A 26,298-nucleotide genomic window follows, 5' to 3' on the forward strand; every position below is an offset into this window, starting at 1 on the left:
GAACCAGGTTGATTACTGTTCTATGTATGGGTTGGGGAGGGGTTTACTGGATCGCTTTTTTGTACAGATGTTATCACACATGACAAATTATTGTGTAAAGATATATGTTGTTATATCTGATGTACCTCAGCTAATGCTCCTTGCTTTGTGATGTTGCACCGTTTCATTTATGTGCCAATAAAGCAATTTTAAAAAAAGAAATGCAGTAAAATGAGCATGTAATGAATTATCAGTATCCAAACGTTATAGAAACAGCAACAAATGGGTTTCATAATATCCATAGATGAAATAAATATCACCAAATGCCGATGGAGAAGGAGCCAATGTGCCTTCCTCAGGGCTAAAACACCAAAAGTATTATGCTGATAAGGTAAGGGCCCAAACACTACCTTCAGCACAAAATGAGAACACACCAAATACTTGAAAAATGCGAAATGAACATAATGATAAAATATAGTACTTTATTGAAACAAAATATAATTATACAAAGAAAAAACAGTAATGAATGAACCACAATGGACTTAAAAATTGCATGTGTACAGAATGACAGCCTGTAAGTATGAAGTTAGGTGAACAGTCAAGTTAAAAAGGGAAATCACTATAAAATGACAGGCTAATGCATAGCAGCAGTGAGTCAATAGGGGGGGCCCAGTTTGGGACACAGCACCACATCAAAGACTAAGGATACCATACCAATGAGCAGGACTGCACGCAAAAAAAAGTGATTTCACTTTTCAACTTGACTGTTCAAGTTTTTAAGAACTTTTGGTTCCTGCAAAAAGACCAAACAGGCACCACACAGGAGGTTTTACATGATCTTACATGATTAATTTCCCCCTGTGTTTTGTTCTACTGGAGGAATACACTATGCAATAAATCCCAAGTAATATATATGTATATAAATGTATCTTTAACATAAGCCTATGGATGCTCAATGATTGAGTAAAGTGAATAAGCAGAACTACACAACATTTAAATGTGTCTGCCCATTTTACTCAGTTTTATTATGTTTTAGCTTCTATAACTCAGTGATTGTCAGTGTAAGACTCCAGTGTGTGGGCGGGGACTCTCTAAGCAGAAACATTACAATCCCTGTGTGCTGACAATGTGCTTAGATTATCAGGGTGCAGGGTTTATCTAGACTTCCAGGCAGCTTCTGAACATTCACTTGTATCTGACACATAGAAAATGAGAGATGAGACAGATCAGAGATGAGAGATGACGATATTCATGAGGTAGGTATAAAACACAATGACTCATCTATGACACACACTGTCAGCTATGCTTAATCTCAGCTATAACACACACTGTCAGCTCTGCTATAAGCCTCTGTCCCCTGCTATAAAGGCCTTATCTTGCCTGTAGCCTGCAGAGTAAGTCTGTGCTTGCCGTCAGGAAGTGTCTGTGTGTGAGCTTGTCTTGTAAAGGAGGGGGGAGGGGCAAAGATCACACTGCAGACAGGAGAAGCTATTCATGAGAAGAATCTGCCTGCCCGAACCATAGAAGACAGAAGATTTATGGTTGGATCTTGGGGCACCCACATTGTATACATGACTGATAGAGACAGGTTGGAATTATATGTGAAATGCTGTATTTTGGTTAATAATAGTGAATTAGAGAATGGGGAATTTGGTTATCCTGAGTATATTGAAGAATCTGTTCTTCAGGGGAGTACCCCTTTAAACAGGAATATGAATGGAATCTATGAAAGAGTAATCAACATCTTTCTTCAGTTTATCAGGATATGTATCACAATAAAGGAAGCAAAGCACTTCTATTGTAGTTGTTTTTTTTACATACTATTGAGTGACATTTAATCACATTCTTGCAAATTAGAAGGTCACTTGTCATGACATTGTAAGATGTGCTTAATATTAATAGGACACAATCAATACATTAAGAACACAGCTAACTTCTCCTCAAAAACACCTAAAACTAATAATTCAAGATCACTTTCCAACAAATACACTGCACCATATTTATGCTATTGTTATTTGTACAGCTGATATATATTGCCAAAAGGAATTTACCAATAGATAATGTACATCATGTTGTAAAACTAACACACAAAAATATCTTAGTCTTCTGTGTCACACAATCATATTCAGCATTGATCAAGCTGCATCAAAGAGGTGGGAAAAGCAATCCACTTAAAGTAACTTGAAATATCACCAGAACAAAGTAATTTGTTGCCATCTAGTGGTTTCAGATGAACCATGTCAAGTATTTTTTTATTATTATGTTTCACATTTTTCTTTACATCTATATTGCAAAACTGTATAGCATACTGAATTTATATCTAAACCTTAAAAATTATACCCAGTATCAAATATTTATACAAAAAGAAGTATAAAGAGTAAAGACCTATTAACTAGCCATTCAATGCTTTGCTTTAAATGCAGTATCTGCAAATAATCTAAAGATAACAACATTTTTTTGCTACTACTTTTTTACTTACCTCATGCTTCCAGCTATAAGAAGACAAATGTTGTAGATATGGGAAAAAATAAAAAGCAAAAGTATTGTGCTGAAAAACATGGTCATCCAGGAGCCATGATCATCTCTAAACACTTTAAGACGAAGTAACTGACCTGCGATAAAACAAATAAAAAATCTATTATTTAGTGAATTAAAACATTCCCCTACACAGAAAGAATACAAGCCTGCAACATCATTTTTATTACGGAGAGTCAGAAGTCAATGGAGTAGCTACTATTTCCCCTTAATATTCTTCATATATTTATGAAAAGGCACAGTGTGTCTGACTATATTAGAGTCTGCAGGTGGAAAGAAACCAGAGCACTATGAACATCAAAAGGTTATATATGGTAGGTTGGATTTACACATAATGCAAACTATGCAATTTCTGGATCCTCAAAGACCAGGGATACAGTGGGGGGATTTAATTTTCATGTGCCAGTTTGTAGAAATATGAAGATGCAGGATGCTCATGTCCATACAATTTAGAGCTATGATAGAGCAGGAGACAAGAAACTGGACCAGTAAGTAGCAGGGGGTCATGCAGCAATGGGATATGGATATGGCTTTATTTTTATACAGGCAATTTAGCTTCTGATTATATAAGACAAATCACCATCAAGATTTTTGTGCAAGTAGAAATGACATATGAAATGGTATGTGAAATATATAATGGCACATGAAATATACAAGTATTACATATCTCTTTTAATAAGCAAAAACTTTTCTAAAGTGGTTGCGTTTCACAAAAAAATGCTAAATAATAGAAATAGGGTAAAAAAAAATCAACTAACCAAAGATTATTTAATTGCATTACTAATTTCGCATTCACAGAGCAATTCAGAAATCATAATTGAAAGCATTAAATTTGGGACTCTATCACATTGGCATTGGTGTTCAGCTTCAGTTGAGCATTCGTTGCGTTTTGTCTCTGTGTCCACAAAAAAAAAACTGAAGGTTTAACATTGCTTTGTTAACATCACACCTGGCTTTTCAGCTTCATCAGTGAAAAAAAAATGGATGTTTAATTCGTTTTTTTTGCAGACCCACAGACATCTGTTGCCTTTCATGATCCCGATCAGTTAAAAAAATAGGATACGTTTCATAATTTTTTCCACAGACACCGGATCAGTGAAAATACAAGCCAATGGGAAAACACCCATAGAAATCAATGGCTTTGTGATTTCCGTTCTTAAGCAAATGAAAAGCCAATTTAATGCTCTGACCTTAATCTTGTTACTATTCATTGTCAGGTTAACTCAGATATTACTGTCACCTGATATGGCCTTGTCATTAAGCTTCTGCAATTACACAATTAAAATTAAAAAATATTAAATAACCAACAATCTCATTGCAAAATTTTGTTTTTGTTGTGAGTTCTGTAGATAGGCGCAAGGGTTTTTCTCTTATGTAAAGGGTTGACTAGGCAAAAACCATGCCTAAGCTGAGTAAACACTCATAAGAGGTAAGGGCAAAACAACTTGGCTGATTTATTGGAAGGGGAGTAAATAGAAGTGAGCCAAAAGAAAGAACAGTTGACCAGTTTCCTTTTGGCATACCTACTACTGTAGGTATGCCTCTCTTTTAATATGACTAATGCACACAGCATACATTCCAGATATATACAATGAAGATGGAGTGATCAGAGCTTTCTGCTGAAAACAATTAATCAAATATATGTGTAATACAGGCAGTCTCCGGGTTACATACAAGATAGGGTCTGTAGGTTTGTTCTTAAGTTGAATTTGTATGTAAGTCGGAACTGTATATTTTATCATTGTAATCCCAGCCAGAACTTTTTTGGTCTCTGTGACAATTGGATTTTAAAAATGTTGGGTTGTCATAAGAATCAAGATTAACACTAAAGCTTCATTACAGACGCCTGTGATAATTGTTATAGCTGTTTATTGTAGCCTAGGACTAAAGTACAATAAATTACCAATATCCAGAGGTCCGTTTGTAACTAGGGGTCGTATGTAAGTCGAGTGTTCTTAAGTAGGGGACCACCTGTATATATCTTTGCAAAGTATATATAACAGTCGCATCCCCGCTCCCTGGGCCACACATGCGACGGCTGTCGAAGATTTATAGGGCTAGCGCACCGCTGATTAGCACTGGCCACTTCTGGTTTTCCTATTTAAACTGGCTGTTCCCATCAACACCCCACCGGATCTTTGTGCTACATGCCATTGAGAAAGCTTCCCATAGAGATTCCTGTTCCTTGTATCCTGACCTCCTGTTGTGACCCCTGACCCTGACCTTGCATCTCTGCTGCCTGCCCTGACAATCTGCCTGTTCCTGACTCCAAGACTGCCCGCTGAAATGGTACTACGACCTTGGCTGTCACTGCGGACAAATCGCACCTGTGGAATGACCTGGTGGCACCACACCGCACCAAGACCATCCTGCTTTGCGGCGGGCTCAGGTGAAGACCGGGTGCCACTTAGATTCCGGTCCCAGGTGTTGACTTGTGTCATCGTCCACCGTGGTCCAATGCTCTGTGAACTCCAGTGACCTTGTAAGTAAATGTGCCCCAATATGTGCAGTTTCTGTTTATGGTGCAAATTTATAAATCCTGTGCTTGTCCTAACAATCTAATTTTATAGACAACGGTCATGAAGCTTGAGGCCTGAAAGCTATCACCAAGTTATTATGTTTGGCAGTGTAAAGTTATCAGTGAGGTTTGCTATATTTCAGGATAATAAGCATTATGTGGAAAAATAAATGTATACATTTGCATACAGCTTTTAAAGTCAAAGTGATGGAGAAGAGCCACGGTGGAATGTCCCTTCATGGTTCCCGAGAACAAGTACATTATCATAATCCACTGCTATCCAGAATTCGTATAACATACCAAGACATCAATTCAGAAGGGGACATCTTAGTGTAATCTTCTTCACCCAGAACAGAGGAGCCATTCATTTTGAACCTGAATAAAAGGGTTCATGTCGGTTTATGGGCATACATCCACATGGCAGTTTTCAATATCCATTTTTGCAAAGATGTATTTTCTAATCACACAGTTACATCTTACAGGTGTTTTTTTGCCATTCACTGTGCAATAAACATTACCTTTATTACTCAGTATGATTAAGATAATGGCTATTTCACATGTCAGAGTTGATCTTGGGGTAAATCGAATTTATTGGTTGACATATCCTTTAAATAGTGAAAAATGTGAAAAAATGTATTGTGGTGCCTTTTTAAATTTACAGTGGTTTACAGTGGTTTCTTGACAAAAATGACATTAAGGATTACCGATAGAGACGAGCGAACATACTCGCCCGAGCTTGATGCTCGTTCGAGCATTAGCGTACTCGAAACTGCTCGTTGCTCGGACGAATACTTCGCCCGCTCGAGAAAATGCCATCTCCCGCCGTTTTGCTTTTTGGCGACCAGAAACAGAGCCAATCACAAGCCAGGAGACTCTGCACTCCACCCAGCATGACGTGGTACCCTTACACGTCGATAGCAGTGGTTGGCTGGCCAGATCAGGTGACCCTGAATTGACTAGCCCCTGCCTGCGCTGCTCGGATCATTCTGTGTCTGGATGCCGCTAGGGAGAGAGCTGCTGCTGGTCAGGGAAAGCGTTAGGCTGTTCTATTAGAATAGTGTTAGGCAGGAGTGAGTCTACAAGAACCCAACAGCCCTTCTTAGGGCTACAATAACGTTATACTTTTTTTTTTTTTATTTGCAGCTAGTACCATATTGTGAGGAATTTGCAGGGGGACTTGCTACCGTTGTGTTTAGCTCTTAGTGACACACATATCCACCTCAAACACCAAAGTGGGACAATTTATTAGGGGTTTGATTTCAATTAGGCACAGTCTGCCAGTTTCTTTTTATTTTACGTTTATTTTTTCATAACTCAGCGTCATCTCATCTGGCATAGCAGTGTGCTTTCATACTTGGCTAGAAAATAGCCATAGGAGAATCCAAACGGCTTACTTAGGCCTACAATAGCGTTATATAGTTGATTTTTGGTTGATTTGCTAGTGGCTGGCCTTGCTGTAGTGCATCTACTACCATATTGTGAGGAATTTGCAGTGAGACTTGGGACCGTTGTGTTTAGCTCTTAGTGACACACATATCCATCTCAAACACCAAAGTGGGACAATTTATTAGGGGTTTGATTTCAATTAGGCACAATCTGCCAGTTTCTTTTTATTTTACGTTTATTTTTTCATAACTCAGCGTCATCTCATCTGGCATAGCAGTGTGCTTTCATACTTGGCTAGAAAATAGCCATAGGAGAATCCAAATGGCTTACTTAGGCCTACAATAGCGTTTTATATTTTATTTCTGGTTAATCTGCTGGTGGCTGGCCTTGCTGTAGTACTACCATATTGTGAGGAATTTGCAGTGAGACTTGCGACCGTTGTGTTTAGCGCTTAGTGACGCACATATCCATCGCAAAGACCGAAGTGGGACAATTTATTAGGGGTTTGATTTCAATTAGGCACAGTCTGCCAGTTTCTTTTTATTTTACGTTTATTTTTTCATAACTCAGCGTCATCTCATCTGGCATAGCAGTTGGCTAGAAAATAGCCATAGCAATAGGATAGCATCGTTTGGTTTTAAAAACTAAAAAACACAAAAAAAAAGAAAAAAAAAATTAAAGTTATAACTTTCATTTTCAAAATGTTTAACCCGAGGGCTAGGCGTATAGGACGAGGGCGGGGACGTGGGCGTCCAACTACTGCAGGGGTCAGAGGCCGTGGTCCTGGGCGGGGTGAGACACCACCTGCTGATGAGGGAGCAGGGGAACGCCGCAGAGCTACACTCCCTAGGTTCATGTCTGAAGTTACTGGGACTCGTGGTAGAGCACTGTTGAGGCCAGAACAGTGCGAACAGGTGATGTCGTGGATTGCCGACAATGCTTCGAGAAATTTGTCCACCAGTCAGTCTTCCACGCAGTCCACCCATGTCACCGAAATCGGCACTCCTCCAGCTCCTGCACCTCAGCCTCCTCCCCCCCCAGTCTTCCCCCTCCCAGGAAAATTTGGCATTTGAACCGGCATACTCTGAGGAACTGTTTTCTGGACCCTTCCCACAGTCACAAACCACCTGTCCGGTTGCTGCTGCTGCCTGGCCCATGTGTTAAATCTGATAGTTCAGCGTTTCCTCAAGACATACCCCAATCTGTCTGATTTGCTCACGAAGGTGCGCCACATCTGTGCGCATTTCAGGAAGTCCAGCACAGATGCTGCCACTCTCAGGGCAGCGCAACGCTGCCTCCAACTGCCCGCTCACCGACTGTTGTGCGACGTGCCCACGAGGTGGAATTCAACATTAACCATGTTATCCAGCGTTTACCAGCAGCGCAGAGCGATTGTAGACTGCCAGATGTCAACTTCCACCAGAACTGGTAGTCAGGTCAGTCAGCTTCCTCAAGTCTACAATGAGGAGTGGACGTGGATTTCTGATATCTGTCAGGTGCTGAGTAACTTTGAGGAGTCAACACAGATGGTCAGTGGCGATGCCGCCATCATCAGCCTCACCATCCCGCTGCTTGGCCTGTTGAAAAACTCTCTGATCAACATGAAGTCGGAAGCTTTGCGCTCGTCACAAGAGACGGGGGAAGAAGATTCCCTTGTTGATAGCCAAAGCACCCTCAGGTCTGTTTCTCAGCATATCGGAGGAGGTGGAGGAGGATGAGGAGGAAGAGGAGGAGAATGTTGGCGAGACACAAGAGGGGACCATTGTTCAGTCCTTCACTGTTCAGCGTGTATGGGCAGAAGAAGAGGAGTTGGAGGAGTTGTAGGAGGAGGAAATGGACAGTCAGGCCAGTGAGGGGAGTGAATTCTTGCGCGTTGGTACTCTGGCGCATATGGCAGATTTAATGCTAGGCTGCCTATCCCGTGACCATCGCGTTCAAAGAATTTATTCCAGCACCGATTACCGGGTATTCACTCTCCTGGACCCACGGTACAAGCAAAATCTTTCCACTCTCATCCCTGGAGAGGAAAGGAGTGTGAGAATGCATGAATACCAGCAGGCCCTGGTGCACAAGCTGAAACAGTATTTCCCTTCTGACAGCGCTAGCGGCAGAGTGCGTAGTTCTGCGGGACAAGTAGCGAGGGAGAGTAGGCGAGCAGGCAGCTTGTCCAGCACTGGCAAGGGTACGCTTTACAAGGCTTTTGCCAGCTTTATGTCACCCCAGCAAGACACTGTCACCTGTCCCCAGTCTCGGCAGAGTAGGGCTGATCAGAAAGATGGTGAGGGAGTACGTAGCTGACCATACCATCGTCCTAAATGATCACACAGCTCCCTACAACTACTGGGTTTCAAAGCTGGACATGTGGCACGAACTGGCGCTGTACGCCTTGGAGGTTCTTGCCTGCCCTGCCGCTAGCGTGTTGTCCGAGCGGGTTTTCAGTGCAGCTGGTGGCATCATCACCGATAAGCGTACACGCCTGTCGACTGACAGCGCTGACAGGCTGACGCTTATTAAGATGAATAAAGCCTGGATTTCTCATAATTTCCAATCTCCACCAGGTGAAGGAAGCTCAACCTGAATGATTTATGCACTCCTCCTCCTCATTTTCCTCCTTCTCCTCCTCTTTGTACACTAAAGCAGAGGAAACTGGCTATTTTTTGACAGGGCCCACTGGCTCTGGCTATAGTACTCTATGCATTTAATTTTTCTGGAGGGCCACCTACCCGGTCCTCTGTTTTAAACAATTTTTGGGACTGCCACATACAGGCACTCAATCTATTCAATTTTTCTGGAGGGCCACCTACCTGCTCCTCTGGTTTGAAAACTTTTTTGGACTGCCACATACAGGCACTATCCAAATTAAATTGTCTCCATAGCAGCCTCCACACGTTGTCTCCATTGCTACCTCCAAAAGTCGTCCATATAGCTGCCTCCATACATCGTCCCCTTATCAAACGAGGTGTGTCAGGCAGAAATTTGGGTTGTTTTCATGGATTCCACATCAAACTTGTTAACTTTGTCGCCACCCTGCTGTGTTATCCACAAAATATACTGGCAAACTTTTATGATTAACCGATATTATTTCAGCGCTTCTTGCGCATCTGTTTACATTCCCCTCACCCGCCATATCCCAAACTTATAAGAACGCTACTACACTTAACTTGGTGGAGGCTGGGACCGAGTCTGACCCTGGGGCTGGTCATATACTGCCGACGCCGAGGATTGCAGGGCCTACCTCGGTCCAGGTCTCAAAGGCCTACTATACCTCCTCCTCCTCCCACCCCTCCTCCACCTCCTCCTCCTCCGAATTACCATCTGTGGGCATGGCGCCATCAGTCGGTAGCTCTAGGCACAGCAGCAGTGCCGTCGCTAAGCGACAGCAGGCGGTGCTCAAACTGCTGAGCCTAGGCGATAAAAGGCACACCGCCCAAGAGCTATTACAGGGCATTCCACATCAAACTTGTTAACTTTGTCGCCACACTGCTGTGCAATCCACAAAATATACTGGCAAACTTTTATCATTTACCGATATTATTTCAGCGCTTCTTGCGCATCTGTTTACATTCCCTTCACCCGCCATATCCCAAACTTATAAGAACGCTACTACACTTGATCTTATACAAAAGGTTCTTAGAAGTGCTGTTTGGGGAGTAGCCTAGAGACAGGGGCTTGGATTGACGAAAGCTCGCCTGGCAGCGGAGCGCCAGCTCCATGCCAAGATCCAACTAACATAGTTTTAACTGCTGCACCTTTAATCTACTACTAGTTCACTGCCTCCATACATGGTCCCCTTATCAAACGAGCTGTGTCAGGCAGAATTTTCAGGTGTTTCACCAGATACATAGTGGAACTTGGCGCGTCTGTCGCCGCCATGCTGGAGACCTGCTGTTGCAATCATAGAAGCGCAATATGGATGCCCCATACTGTCGCTCTTAATCATGGAAGTCCTCTCCATGGCTGCCTCCAAACGCCTATCAAACGAGCTGTGTCAGGCTCATTTTTCGGGTGTTTCACCAGATACGTTATGGAACTTGGTCACTATGTCGCCACCATGCTGTGTTATCGACTAAATATACCGTCAACCTTTTGTTCACAGAGGAAATAATTTCAGCGCTTCTTGCTCACCTCCTTTGGTTCCTCTCTGCCACCCATTGGTTTTAAGCCTGAGTCCATTTGGGGTATGTTGCCAAGACACTCTCTAGCCTGCCGCTGCTGCCGCTGCCTCTGCATAGTCCCCTATAGTGTCAGGGTCAATTATTGGATGTTTTAGACGCTATCTAGCCTCATTCGGTCACTCTGTCATGGCCATGCTGTTGCCCATAATTTTGGCATAATGGTGCGTTTAAGCAGCCTCAGAGGCATCCATGCATGCTGCCCCTGCTGTTTCCTGTCCATTTCCATGGTGTTTCCATCCTTTTCTGAGGTTCCCAGGTGTTTGGCCAAGCTTCCCTGTGCAGAGCCTTGGTCCCCTTGAAAAATGCTCGAGTCTCCCATTGACTTCAATGGGGCTCGTTATTCGAGACGAGCACTCGAGCATCGGGAAAAGTTTGTCTCGAATAACGAGTACCCGAGCATTTTAGTGCTCGCTCATCTCTAATTTCCGATAATTCTTCAAGCCCAAGTAATTTCCACCTATGGGACTGTGTTTGGTGTTTTTTGCAGGACAACTTGAAGCTTTTATGGTTATTTTGTGGGTTCAACTTTTTCATATTCTATTTAGTTATTTGCCAATACCTATGGGATAATCAGCCCTCTAAAATACTTTAGGTGGCCTTCACTGCAATTATTTAAAAAAGTTAAATAAAATAAAAAAATAAAAACATATTACAAAAAGTATGTATACATTCGAGTAAGTTTATGTGCAATACAACTTCACGATTCTTAACTATCACATCGATTTCATAAATTTACAAATACACAATTTAGTTAAACAAATACATTGCGTATTATGAACTGGTAAGTCAACAAGTGCTGAGAGGCACTCAATATTGTATGCAGCCGACACAGAACACAGATCACATTGAAGCTGTCTTAGATTCCAAACAGGTGGAACACAAGATCTGAAGTCACTTATATAATAAAGCAGCAACTGAATTAAGAAAAGCAACTTGTCAGAAGATTAATCGGAAAAATGGATAAAAATCACCAATCGAAAATCCAGGACTCTGGTCAGATATGCTGGAGCAGGAATGATTCACAGTTCTTAAATAAGGGTATGTAACACATCAGCTTTATACTAATACTGAATGTACCCATCATGTTTATATTGCTCATGGTATGGTCTAGTGTGTCAATGGAGTTAGGCGCAAACTCTAGTTTGCAGCAATTTTATCAAACTCCTTTTAATATTTATGGAGAATTAACAAAATGGAGAAGAAAAAGGTTATTGTTCTTCTAGAGAGACTGTAAGCAAGTGGGGATTAATAAGTACAAACAGAATAATAAAAGATAAGTCTTCCAAGTAAGTACACATTCACATCTGCAATGGAAGTACTATTAGGAGTCCTAGTTATAAACACCACAGTATGCAAGTAAATTGTAAAAATAGAGAAAAACAAGAAAAGCAGGTCTTTATTTCCTCTAACAGACAGCAGAAAACTGAGTTATGAAAGTGTTTTTCAAAACTAATACACTCAATCAATATAACATGTTTGGTTTAAAAACATCTATTCTTCATATAACACAATGGAGAGATTAACATGTGGTTAAGGAAAGTTTACTATTTTCCAGACTACAAATCTGCCTACTTTTTACTCTACAGGTATTAACCCCTTGAAGAGCAATACTACTTGTGTGTCGATTTTCTGCTCAGAGGAAAAGCTTGAATGGTACTGCTGTGTTCTCATTGCAATGTGCTTCACATGTATTTTAGTTGGATTCCTGGGTAATATACTTGTTCTCATCAGTTATGTCCAGTACAACAAAGCATGGACAAGTAGCACCATTTTCTTGTTCAATCTTGCACTCTGTGACTTTGCGTGGATCATCACAGTTCCTATCTCCATCTACTTCAGCTTCAATAAGGTGGTTATGTATTCAGTTCCTGCATTCTGTCAGTTTAAGAGGATTTTTTTCAACATCAACATATATGGCAGTATTTTTTTCTTGATGCTTATAAGTTTTGATAGATACCTTTACTCTGTGCATCCACTGACAGCGCTGAAATGGTGGGACAAGAAGAAAGCCAAACTTTGCACCTTAACAATATGGCTATTCATTTTCATTGAATCAATCCCAGACATTTATTACATAGTAAACACGAGGCATGCAGTAAAAGCTGTCGCATGTTTGGATTACTTAGAAGATCCAATGAATTTTGTGGTTCCGCTTACTCTGTCTAGATTTACATTTGGTTTCTTAATTCCTGGTACTATTATATTTACATGTTATGTTTGTTCTTTTCGAGCTTTAAGGCACCTTAAAGACATCTCCCATCGAAGGACGGCCAGGAAACCTCTGATGCTGGTTTCAGCCACAATGCTTGTGTTTGTCATCTCATTTGTTCCGTATCATATTATGATGATGGTTATACTTTTCTTCAAATTTAATTGTTCAGTAGACGCTAGTAATATCAGTATACTTTATGCATTCTATCAGATTTCTGAGATGGTTTGTAGTTTAAGCAGCTGTGCAAACCCGGTAATATTCATATTGGCAAATAACAAGCTAAGGTATATAAATCCTATACAGTGTTCTTACAGAAAATTATTTTATTGCTGTCATTCAAACAGGGTGGAACCCATAAACCAACAATAAACAGGTTTGCAACAAACCATGCTGCTTTATTTTCTGTGTATACAGTGTTATATGAAAAAAATATGTACTCTCACATAAAAAAGTGAGTGGAACCTGTGGTTATAGAAAGGTGTGAATTAGAAAACAGCACTGGGTCCATGGCAGTCATTACAACATGTTAAATGTAGTTAGTCCAAAAATGTGTCCATCCTACGAAATAGAGTTTTGTGAGCTCATATGCTTCAACATTTTAATAATAAAAGTGGGTGTGATTATCCTCATTATTGTGTACCACATATATGTACCACAAGGGGTTACATGAGTGGATAGAATAAAACAGATGTAAAATCTCAGGTCAGAAGTACAATTCTAACTGATGTGCTATATCAGTTGACAACATTTGTTGATGTATCACTGTAAGAGCTAAAACACATGGCCGTTGTTGGTGTGCAGACTGACCACTCCTGTGTGTATCTAGCCTAAATCTAAAAAATCTACTCAGAATAAATTTCCCTTGTGGTCTGTGACATACCACTTAAAGGGGATGGCCAATTTTCAATAAATCAGTTTAATTAGACATACATGTATCTGCATGTATATGTATCTGTGTCTTTTGATACCTTCTGTCTTATCCTATTCTCAGGTTGCTGCCCTCTGCATACACACACAGCTTCCTCTCTCTTACTGCTATAGGCCATCCCACTAGGTCTTTCTTCTTACAGTCTATCCTTCCTGGCAGAGGCAGTGAGAGGGAAAGGGGAATGAGGAAGATTAGTCATAATTGTCCTGCTACAACTCCTCCTATTCAGCAAAGCTCAGAGTTGTAAAAGAAGAATGAAGAGTTTGCACACAGTACGAGTAGCAGGACTGCCAAATCACTTGATGAACATTAAGGGATTATCCACAAGTCAGTAGAGGCACATGGGCAACTTATGTAAAAGAGTGGCCAACCCCTCTTTTTGTTTTTGTGTTTCTATTTTTCACTCCCCACCTTCAAAATCTATATTATCTTTTTTTTTCATGTACAGAGCCGTGTGTGGCCTTGTTTTCTGTGTAACAAATTGTACTTCATCATGATGGTATTTAATATGCCATACTGTATATTGGTCAAATTGGTGAAAAAAATGCATTTGTACTATTTTTTATGGGCTTGGTTTTTATGGCTTTCACTGTGCGCTCCAAATGACAGGTCTCCTTTTTTCTTTGGATACGATCACAGTAATATCAAATTTATCTAGGTATAATTGTGTCTTATTACTTTAAAGCGAAACTGCAATGCTGTTAGCGCAGCTGGAGAGAGCCTTTGATAACAATTCCAACAATACCTGTATCATGATACTGGCTTCTTTCTAGCCTGAGATATATCTGGTATATTAAACATTAGATTCATATTCAGCTTTTTTCTGATGTGGGTGGGCACTTAAAGGTTATGACATCAGCTCATGGCAATGAAGCCAAACAAGGGCAGCAAGTTTGTAATTGGCCGATCTGAAGCATGTGATGAGTTACATGCTTCTGACATCACTGAAGGTCCTTTGCAATCACACTATGTACTTGCAAATGATGCAGGACAACTTGTTTGTAATTGGATGTCCTAAAGTATGTGATAAATCACATGCTTGTGACATCACTACAGGTCCTATGGTCCCTCTCAAGAAGCCTCCTGTCTCTAGCTGTACTATACAGTGCCCCAGTGCTTACTGCCCTCTGCACTACCTTACGCCACACAGCGACTAATCACTACTAGAGATGAGCGAGTATACTCGTCCGAGCTTGATGCTCGTTCGAGTATTAAGGTATTCGAAACGGCTCGTTGCTCGGACGAGTATTTCCCCTGCTCGAGATCGAGCATTTAATTAAAAAAACACAGTGAAGAACAATGAAGAATAGAATAAAAACAGTGAACACAGTGAACACAGGATTATTTAAGTGAAAAAGACAGTGAAGAACACAGTGAAGAATAGATTACAGATGTTCGGCACATCTGCTTACTTGTCGGAAGATACGCGCGGAACGGCAGCAGGGAGACATCAAGCAGTAGGGAGACATCAAGCAGCACGGGGGAGACATCGGGCAGCACGGGGGAGACATCGGGCAGCACGGGGGAGACATCGGGCAGCACGGGGGAGACATCGGGCAGCACGGGGGAGACATCGGGCAGCACGGGGGAGACATCGGGCAGCACCGGGGAGACATCGGGCAGCACCGGGGAGACATCGGGCAGCACCGGGGAGACATCGGGCAGCACCGGGGAGACATCGGGCAGCACCGGGGAGACATCGGGCAGCACCGGGGAGACATCGGGCAGCACCGGGGAGACATCGGGCAGCACCGGGGAGACATCGGGCAGCGCGGGGAGACATCTGGCAGCGCGAGGGAGACATCGGGCAGCACGGGGGAGACATCGGGCAGCACGGGGGAGACATCGGGCAGCACGGGGGAGACATCGGGCAGCACGGGGGAGACATCGGGCAGCACGGGGAGACATCGGGCAGCACGGGGGAGACATCCGGCAGCACGGGGGAGACATCGGGCAGCACGGGGAGACTTCAGTGGAAGAAGAGGAGCGGATCCCGGGACAGCGTATCACCCCGACAAGTAAGCAGATGTGCCGAACATCTGTAATCTATTCTTCACTGTGTTTTTCACTGCGTTTTTCACTTAAATGATCCTGTGTTCACTGTTTTTATTCTATTCTTCACTGTTCTTCACATCTGATAACTTGTCGGGAGATAATATACGCGCGGAACAGTGAAGAATAGATTGCAGATGTTTGCATACATCTGCTAACTTATCAGAAGACATTCTTTTTCAATTAAATAACACATTTTATTCCTGAACCATGGTCCCTTTGAAAAATGCTCGGGTCTCCCATTGACTTCAATGGGGCTCGTTATTCGAGACGAGCACTCGAGCATCTGGAAAAGTTTGTCTCGAATAACGAGCACCCGAGCATTTTAGTGCTCGCTCATCTCTAATCACTACTCCTTCTAACCCCTTGCAATCCGTATCTGCTGTTCAGACCAAAACGTCACATGAATTTGCATTGTTATACTTTATACACCAGTAAACTTCTATGTCTTTGCATCACTAAATGGAGTGCCAAGTGTTTGTTTATTATATGAATCTGCAGGAATCAAAGAGTCAGTTCTAGAACTGATCATGGGTGTGTGTTCTGAAATATGCAGCAAACACCTGACTTGTATGGAGAAAGCACTAATGATGAAGCTCAAGCAGCTAAGAGAAAAGTGTCTAGCTGACATCCAAGATAACATTTGCACTGATGTACAATGTCTACTCTTAGGGATGGGTGCTGGGCAGCCTGGTCTAACCCTGCAGTAGGTATTGGCCCTGTAATATACTCTTTATTCCTGTTAGTGACACTTTAACATAATAACAATGGGTAATGGTTTATGTGCCCTTTATTTTGTCTAGTGACACGGTTTGTTTTTTTCTTTATATTTAAGTAATTTTTCTAGCATGGAATTATAAGATTTGTTACCATATTTAAGGGTTAAAATTTCCCATGCTGCCCTTTTGTCCTAAAATTTGTGGTATTCCCTCCTACATGTTTATATGTTTCATTGTATGTCCATTTTAAATCCATCCAATAAAATGTATTGATTTTATTATAGTGGTTTCCTCTATTTTTCTATAGGTATTACTATTCTTAGGAAAGGTTGGCTGTCTAATACTGACACATGGCAATAACTTTGCTCAAATAAGCTCATTACAATTTGCTTTCTTACAGGCGCACAAACCTCTGCTACATACATAATAAGTGTGTGTATGCAGCTGTGCTATGTGCTTGTTTAGAAAACAGTGTAATAAGGCTGTTAAGAAAGTATGACAAATCAATAGTTTTAATTAGTGTGAATTAACTATGGTATAGTAAGGAATTCTTTACATATAAAATACAAATAGATATTTAAAAAGCAATAAAAGTAATATTTACAAAAACAGTCCATCTATTTAAAGGGAACCTGTCATCAGGGACCTAATTTTTCACTAAATACAGATTTTAAAAGCCAATGACACCAGCAGTGCAAATATGCCTTTCTGCCTTTTCTAAGGATTTGTATTACAATATAATAGTGAGTAATAACTTACTCTTGCATCCTGACAAAATCCAAGGGTAGTCACAGAGGCTGGACTTTGGTTTGGATGCATTTCAAAAAACAACATGTTACTTGTCTGAGCTGCAGGCTGTCTCCATGTTTGTGCTCCTGTACAGCTTGTCTCTCCCCCACTGATGTCAGGCTGACCAGGCTGTAACCTCTGAGAAGAAGCAGGTGGTGGAGATAGACAGGAGCACAAAGGTGGAGGCCAAGCTCTGAGGAGTGGGTAACACAGAAAAGCCACATGTTGTTTTTTGAAATGCATCCAAACCAAAGTCCAGCCCCTGTGACTACCCCTGGATTTTGTCAGGGAGCAAGGTAAGTTATAACACACAATTATATTGTAATGCAAATGCTTAGAAAAGGCAGAAAGGCAGATTTGCACTGCAGGTGTCATGGGCTTTTACAATATGTCTTTAGTGAAAAATGAGGTCCCTGGTGACAATAAAATATTCTGGTGCCCCGTTAAAATCTATATCTATTTAAAGTTTATCTTATTTTAGCTTTTGTCAGTGCACTGAAACTATGCCTATGTTTGCAGATCATAACGCACCTGCAAGTAGCCAGTAGAGCCCTGCTGTTATTACTTCATTAGATGGAGTATTTAATGAGATTTTTTTTAACCCATAAGCAATGCCTCAAGGGTGGAACAAATTTCTTCAAAAGTGCTCTAAAGTAATTTTTTCTCCCCATTTAAACATGTATATTTTTATGATATCAGTACTAGGATTTTGCCCAAAATAAACAAAAAGCACAGTATATTTTCTATTAAAGGAAATCTACCATGAAGGTGGCCATGAATAACAAATATAAGAAGATTACCACAGTCACAGCGTCTGCCCCTGAATTCACACATTACAGTTGACTTACATTTAGAAAATAATGATTTTATTGGCAATGCATTAAAATATGAAGATAATAAATAGAAGATGACAACCACACAATTGGGACACTGGGGCAGCACAATGAGAGGAAAAGTACAGGATCTAATCACATAGCAACAAATCACAAAGTAAAGTTCATATGGTGCCTAACAAAAGTATATCTTAGTGGCTTAAACACCAATATAAAAGGAAGTGTAGCCAGAACAACAAAATGTGCTAAAAATGTTAATGTCAATATTAGCAAGGAGAGTGTTGCACTAAGCAGCGTGCCCCTTAAGAAAGTTCTGTATTTACTGAAACACTTGTTGGGGGTGGAAACCGGACAGCCTACTTTGCAGGTATTGGTCATTAGTAGAGATGAGCGAACATGCTCGTCCGAGCTTGATGCTCGGTCGAGCATTAGGGTACTCGAAACTGCTCATTGCTCGGACGAATATTTCGCCCGCTCGAGAAAATGGCAGCTCCCGCCGTTTTGCTTTTTGGCGGCCAGAAACAGAGCCAATCACAAGCCAGGAGACTCTGCACTCCACCCAGCATGACGTGGTACCCTTACACATCGATAGCAGTGGTTGGCTGGCCAGATCAGGTGACCCTGGGATAGACTAGCCGCTGCCCGCGCTGCTCGGATCATTCTGTGTCTGGATGCCGCTAGGGAGAGAGCTGCTGCTGGTCAGGGAAAGCGTTAGGGTGTTCTATTAGCTTACTGTTAGGCAGGAGTGATTCTCCAAGAACCCAACAGCCCTTCTTAGGGCTACAATAACGTTATACTTTTTTTTTTTTTATTTGCAGCTAGTACCATATTGTGAGGAATTTGCAGGGGGACTTGCTACCGTTGTGTTTAGCTCTTAGTGACACACATATCCACCTCAAACACCAAAGTGGGAAAATTTATTAGGGGTTTGATTTCAATTAGGCACAGTCTGCCATTTACTTTTTATTTTACGTTTATTTTTTTAATAACTCAGTGTCATCTCATCTTGCATAGTAGTGTGCTTTCATACTTGGCTAGAAAATAGCCATAGGAGAATCCAAACGGCTTACTTACGCCTACAGTAGCGTTATATATATTTGATTTCTGGTTGATCTGCTGGTGGCTGTACTTGCTGCAGTGCATCTACTAGCAAATTGTGAGCAATTTGTAGTGAGACTTGCGATCGCTGTGTTTTGCGCTTAGTGACGCACATATCCATTGCAAAGACCGAAGTGGGAAAATTTATTAGGGGTTGGATTTCAATTAGGCACAGTCTGCCATTTCCTTTTTTATTTTACGTTTATTTTGTTTAATAACTCAGCGTCATCTCATCTGGCATAGTAGTGTGCTTTCATACTTGGCTAGAAAATAGCCATAGGAGAATCCAAACGGCTTACTTACGCCTACAGTAGCGTTATATATATTTGATTTCTGGTTGATCTGCTGGTGGCTGTACTTGCTGCAGTGCATCTACTAGCAAATTGTGAGCAATTTGTAGTGAGACTTGCGACCGCTGTGTTTTGCGCTTAGTGACGCACATATCCATTGCAAAGACCGAAGTGGGAAAATTTATTAGGGGTTGGATTTCAATTAGGCACAGTCTGCCATTTCCTTTTTTATTTTACGTTTATTTTGTTTAATAACTCAGCGTCATCTCATCTGGCATAGTAGTGTGCTTTCATACTTGGCTAGAAAATAGCCATAGCAATAGGATAGCATCGTTTGGTTTTAAAAACTAAAAAACACAAAAAAAAACAAAAAAACACAAAAAAAAGTAAAAAAAAAATTAAAGTTATAACTCTCATTTTCAAAATGTTTAACCCGAGGGCTAGGGGTAGAGGACGAGGGCGGGGACGTGGGCGTCCAACTACTGCAGGGGTCAGAGGCCATGGTCCTGGGCGGGGTGAGACACCACCTGCTTATGAGGGAGCAGGGGAACGCCGCAGAGCTACACTCCCTAGGTTCATGTCTGAAGTTACTGGGACTCGTGGTAGAGCACTGTTGAGGCCAGAACAGTGCGAACAGGTGATTTCGTGGATTGCCGACAATGCTTCGAGCAATTTGTCCACCAGTCAGTCTTCCACGCAGTCCACCCATGTCACCGAAATCGGCACTCCTCCAGCTCCTGCACCTCAGCCTCCTCCCCCCCAGTCTGCCCCCTCCCAGGAAAATTTGCCATTTGAACCGGCATACTCTGAGGAACTGTTTTCTGGACCCTTCCCACAGTCACAAACCACTTGTCCGGTTGCTGCTGAGCAATTTTCCGATGCCCAGGTTTTCCACCAGTCGCAGTCTGTGGGTGATGATGACCTTCTTGACATAGTGGAAGAAGTGTCTAAAGAGGTGTCCGACGATGAGGAGACACGGTTGTCAGACAGTGGGGAAGTTGTTGTCAGGGCAGGAAGTCCGAGGGGGGAGCAGACTGAGGGATCGGAGGATGATGAGGTGACAGACCCAAGCTGGGTTGATAGGCCGGGTGAACACAGTGCTTCTGAGACAGAGGAGAGTCCTCGACCAGAACAGGTTGGAAGAGGCAGTGGTGGGGCCAGACGGAGAGGCAGGGCCAGAGCTGGTGCATCAGCGCCAAATGTGTCAACTAGTGAAGCTCCCGTGGCGAGGGCTCCTGCGGCGAGGGCTAGATTTTCCGAAGTCTGGAGGTTCTTTAAGGAAACACCGGATGACCGACGGACTGTGGTGTGCAACATTTGCCAAACCAGGATCAGCAGGGGTTCCACCACTACTAGCTTAACTACCACCAGTATGCGCAGGCAAATGAATGCTAAACACCCCACTCAGTGGCAACAAGCCCGTTCACCTCCGGCCGTGCACACCACTGCTCCTTCCCCTGTGTCAGCTGATAGTCAGCCCCCTGCCCAGGACCCTGCCACAAAAACCCCATCGTCGCCTCCACGATCCTCCACAGCATCCACCAGCGTTCAGCTCTCCATACCCCAGACGCTGGAGCGGAAACGCAAATATAGTGCAACCCACCCGCACGCCCAAGCCCTTAATGGCCACATCTCCAGATTGCTTAGCCTGGAGATGCTGCCCTATAGGCTAGTAGAGACCGAGGCCTTTCGCAACCTCATGGCGGCGGCCGCCCCTCGGTATTCGGTCCCCAGCCGCCACTACTTTTCCCGATGTGCCGTCCCAGCCCTGCACCAGCACGTGTCAGACAACATCATCCGTGCCCTGACCAACGCCGTTTCTGACAAGGTCCACCTGACCACGGACACGTGGACGAGTGCTGCCGGGCAGGGCCACTATATATCGCTGACAGCACATTGGGTTAACTTGGTGGAGGCTGGGACCGAGTCTGACCCTGCGGCTGGTCATATACTGCCGACGCCGAGGATTGCGGGGCCTACCTCGGTCCAGGTGTTTCAGGCCTACTATGCCTCCTCCTCCTCCCACCCCTCCTCCTCCTCCTCCGAATTACCATCCGTGGGCATGGCGCCATCAGTCGGTAGCTCTAGGCACAGCAGCAGTGCCGTCGCTAAGCGACAGCAGGCGGTGCTCAAACTGCTGAGCCTAGGCGATAAAAGGCACACCGCCCAAGAGCTATTACAGGGCATCACGGCGCAGACTGATCTGTGGCTGGCACCGCTGAACCTGAAGCCAGGCATGGTTGTGTGTGACAACGGCCGTAACCTGGTGGCGGCTCTGCAACTCGGCAGACTGACACATGTGCCATGCCTGGCCCATGTGTTAAATCTCATAGTTCAGCGATTCCTCAAGACATACCCCAATCTGTCTGATTTGCTCACGAAGGTGCGCCGCATCTGTGCGCATTTCAGGAAGTCCAGCACAGATGCTGCCACTCTCAGGGCAGCGCAGCGCCGCCTCCAACTGCCCGCTCACCGACTGTTGTGCGACGTGCCCACGAGGTGGAATTCAACACTGACCATGTTATCCAGAGTTTACCAGCAGCGCCGAGCGATTGTAGACTGCCAGATGTCAACTTCCACCAGAACTGGTAGTCAGGTCAGTCAGCTTCCTCAAGTCTACAATGAGGAGTGGACGTGGATGTCTGATATCTGTCAGGTGCTGAGTAACTTTGAGGAGTCAACACAGATGGTCAGTGGCGATGCCGCCATCATCAGCCTCACCATCCCGCTGCTTGGCCTGTTGAAAAACTCTCTGATCAGCATGAAGTCGGAAGCTTTGCGCTCGTCACAAGAGACGGGGGAAGAAGATTCCCTTGTTGATAGCCAAAGCACCCTTAGGTCTGTTTCTCAGCGCATATCGGAGGAGGTGGAGGTGGAGGAGGATGAGGAGGAAGAGGAGGAGAATGTTGGCGAGACACAAGAGGGGACCATTGTTGAGTCCTTCACTGTTCAGCGTGTATGGGCAGAAGAAGAGGAGTTGGAGGAGTTGGAGGAGGAGGAAATGGACAGTCAGGCCAGTGAGGGGAGTGAATTCTTACACGTTGGTACTCTGGCGCATATGGCAGATTTCATGCTAGGCTGCCTATCCCGTGACCCTCGCGTTCAAAGAATTTATTCCAGCACCGATTACTGGGTGTTCACTCTCCTGGACCCACGGTACAAGCAAAATCTTTCCACTCTCATCCCTGGAGAGGAAAGGAGTGTGAGAATGCATGAATACCAGCAGGCCCTGGTTCACAAGCTGAAACAGTATTTCCCTTCTGACAGCGCTAGCGGCAGAGTGCGTAGTTCTGCGGGACAAGTAGCGAGGGAGAGTAGGCGAGCAGGCAGCTTGTCCAGCACTGGCAAGGGTACGCTTTACAAGGCTTTTGCCAGCTTTATGTCACCCCAGCAAGACACTGTCACCTGTCCCCAGTCTCGGCAGAGTAGGGCTGATCTTTACAGAAAGATGGTGAGGGAGTACGTAGCTGACCATACCATCGTCCTAAATGATCACACAGCTCCCTACAACTACTGGGTTTCAAAGCTGGACATGTGGCACGAACTGGCGCTGTACGCCTTGGAGGTTCTTGCCTGCCCTGCCGCTAGCGTCTTGTCCGAGCGGGTTTTCAGTGCAGCTGGTGGCATCATCACCGATAAGCGTACACGCCTGTCGACTGACAGCGCTGACAGGCTGACGCTTATTAAGATGAATAAAGCCTGGATTTCTCATAATTTCCAATCTCCACCAGGTGAAGGAAGCTCAACCTGAATAATTTATCCACTCCTCCTCCTCCTCATTTTCCTCCTTCTCCTCCTCTTTGTACAGTAAAGCAGCTCTAGCTATAGTACTTTATGCATTTAATTTTTCTGGAGGGCCACCTACCCGGTCCTCTGTTTTAAACAATTTTTGGGAGTGCCACATACAGGCACTCAATCTATTCAATTTTTCTGGAGGGCCACCTACCCGGTCCTCTGTTTTAAACAATTTTTGGGAGTGCCACATACAGGCACTCAATCTATTCAATTTTTCTGGAGGGCCACCTACCCGCTCCTCTGGTTTGAAAACTTTTTTGGACTGCCATATACAGGCACTCAATCTATTCCATTTTACTGGAGGGCCACCTACCTGCTCCTCTGGTTTGAAAAGTTTTTTGGACTGCCACATACAGGCACTCAATCTATTTCATTTTTCTGGAGGGCCACCTACCTGCTCCTCTGGTTTGAAAACTTTTTTGGACTGCCACATACAGGCACTATCCAAATTAAATTGTCTCCATAGCAGCCTCCACACGTTGTCTCCATTGCTACCTCCAAAAGTCGTCCATATAGCTGCCTCCATACATCGTCCCCTTATCAAACGAGGTGTGTCAGGCAGAAATTTGGGTTGTTTTCATGGATTCCACATCAAAGTTGTTAACTTTGTCGCCACCCTGCTGTGTTATCCACAAAATATACTGGCAAACTTTTATCATTTACCAATATTATTTCAGCGCTTCTTGCGCATCTGTTTACATTCCCCTCACCCGGCATATCCTAAACTTATAAGAACGCTACTACACTTGATCTTATACAAAAGGTTCTTAGAAGTGCTGTTTGGGGAGTAGCCTAGAGACAGGGGCTTGGATTGGCGAAAGCTCGCCTGGCAGCGGAGCGCCAGCTCCATGCCAAGATCCAACTAACATAGTTTTAACTGCAGCACCTTTAATCTACTACTAGTTCACTGCCTCCATACATGGTCCCCTTATCAAACGAGCTGTGTCAGGCAGAATTTTGGGTTGTTTTCATGGCTTCCATGTTAACTTTGTCGCCACCCTGCTGTGTAATCCACAAAATATACTGGCAAACTTTTATCATGTACCGATATTATTTGAGCGCTTCTTGCTCACCTCCTTTGGTTCCTCTCTGCCACCCATTGGTTTGAAGCCTGAGTCCATTTAGAGTATGTCGCCATGCCACTCTCTAGCCTGCCGCTGCTGCCGCTGCCTCTGCATGCCGTCCCCTATAGTGTCAGGGTCAATTATTGGATGTTTTACATGCTATCTAGCTTCATTCTGTCACTCTGTCATGGCCATGCTGTTGCCCATAGTTTTGGCATAATGGTGCGATTAAGCAGCCTCAGAGGCATCCATGCATGCTGCCCCTGCTGTTTCCTGTCCATTTCCGTGGTGTTTCCATCCTTTTCTGAGGTTCCCAGGTGTTTGGCCAAGCTTCCCTGTGCAGAGCCTTGGTCCCCTTGAAAAATGCTCGAGTCTCCCATTGACTTCAATGGGGCTCGTTATTCGAGACGAGCACTCGAGCATCGGGAAAAGTTCGTCTCGAATAACGAGTACCCGAGCATTTTAGTGCTCGCTCATCTCTAGTCATTAGCCTTTAAAGTATATTTTGTTGTGGCTACATTCCTTTATATGTGCCAGTTTTTCTCTGGTCATGTTGTCCCAGTGTCCCAATCAGGGCTGCCGTTAGGGGGCAGCAAACTGGGCATTTGCCCAGGGCCCCCTGTCCTGAAGGGGCCCCCTGCATTTAGAATTCATGGGCAGAGGATGTATTGTGTCTTTTATACCCCTTGGTTGAATGTCTGGGTGATGCTGCTTATCATCATCATCTATCTCCTGTTTATATATCTATCATCTATTTGACTAGTTATCTATTATCATTTGTATATCTTTATCCTATCTATATATCTGTCTAACCATTTATCTATCTAATTTTTTGTCTATCTATTATCTATCCCTCTATTAAATCGATCATCTATCTATCTAGCTTACTATATAAAATCTAATTTATATTTCTGCATCCATCTTACTGACTGCGACTTTGTCTTAACCCTTTCACGACCCGTGATGCAATAGTATGTCACGGGTCAGCTGCAGGTGCATGGAGAGGGCTCACGGGCTGGTAAGTGTTTGCTGCATATCGCTGCACATCGCAGCTATGCCGGCGGCTTCTTGTGGGTGCCGCCATCTTATTGGAGATCGTCGCCCCCCATGACGTCATCAGGGAGCGCCGATTGTTTGCCATGACAGCCTCGGGTCTTCCAAAGACCATACCATGGCAGTATATGATAGGATCAATCACACTACCTATTGTACCCCTCAAAATGAGGTGAAAAAAGTGAGGCAATTAAATAACATAAATGGTGAGGTAAAAAAATTGTCAATCTTTATTTATGCAAACATATACACAAACAGACACAGTTTAAAAGTTGTAAATAACTAAATGACAAGGTTGCAATAGTGGTATGCAGCAGGAAGAGGCAATCAACAACCTGGACATAAAAGGAGATGTATGGACACCATTCAATATAAGGAAGGGCTGGTATAGAAGAATGTAAGGCTACATATAGTATTAATCAATGTATATAAACAATGGTGCTAGCACAGTAAACACTTGTGTCGATTCAGTGAACAAAATGGAGACATCCCCGGACATTGGAATCACTGCTAACTCATACTTGGTAAGGACTGGCTCCCATCTTTCTAATTGTCTCCGTTTGGTTAACTGAATCGGCAAAAAACCCTAAAAATTCAAATCACCCCCCTTCGCTAAAACTGATATAAATAAATAGTAAAAATCATAATCAGGTATCGCTGCATCTGAAAATGCCCGATCTATCAAAATTTAATAACGTTTTTTCACTGCGTTTAACCCTGTAACAAAAACTAGCGCCCGAATTTGAAAATGGCACTTTTTGCCATTTTGAAAAATATAAAAAATTTAATAAAAAGTGATCAGAGGGTTGTACAGCTTTAAAAATGCTAGCATTGAAAAACTAATCAGAAGCTGCCAAAAAATGACACCACCC

General features: G+C 43.3%; 2 protein-coding genes across 4 annotated transcripts in view; one reads left to right on the plus strand and one right to left on the minus strand.

Annotated features, from left to right (window-relative positions):
- TMEM117 (transmembrane protein 117) overlaps positions 1-26,298 on the minus strand; it is a 257,186-nt gene that overhangs the window by 214,613 nt on the left and 16,275 nt on the right. For all 3 annotated transcript variants that reach the window (XM_072146849.1, XM_072146851.1, XM_072146852.1), the window contains exon 3: positions 2,459-2,591. In XM_072146849.1, the coding sequence (XP_072002950.1) occupies positions 2,459-2,591 (133 nt within the window). The remainder of the gene's footprint in view (positions 1-2,458; positions 2,592-26,298) is intronic.
- Positions 11,464-14,068, plus strand: LOC140125839 (P2Y purinoceptor 1-like). The gene is made up of 3 exons (XM_072144714.1): positions 11,464-11,631; positions 12,180-13,089; positions 13,963-14,068. Exons 1-3 carry the CDS (start codon positions 11,550-11,552, stop codon positions 14,066-14,068), a joined length of 1,098 nt encoding a protein of 365 aa, XP_072000815.1. The 5' UTR covers positions 11,464-11,549.

This window comes from Engystomops pustulosus, chromosome 4 (genome assembly GCF_040894005.1).
Source record: "Engystomops pustulosus chromosome 4, aEngPut4.maternal, whole genome shotgun sequence".
NCBI classification, from domain to species: domain Eukaryota; kingdom Metazoa; phylum Chordata; class Amphibia; order Anura; family Leptodactylidae; genus Engystomops; species Engystomops pustulosus.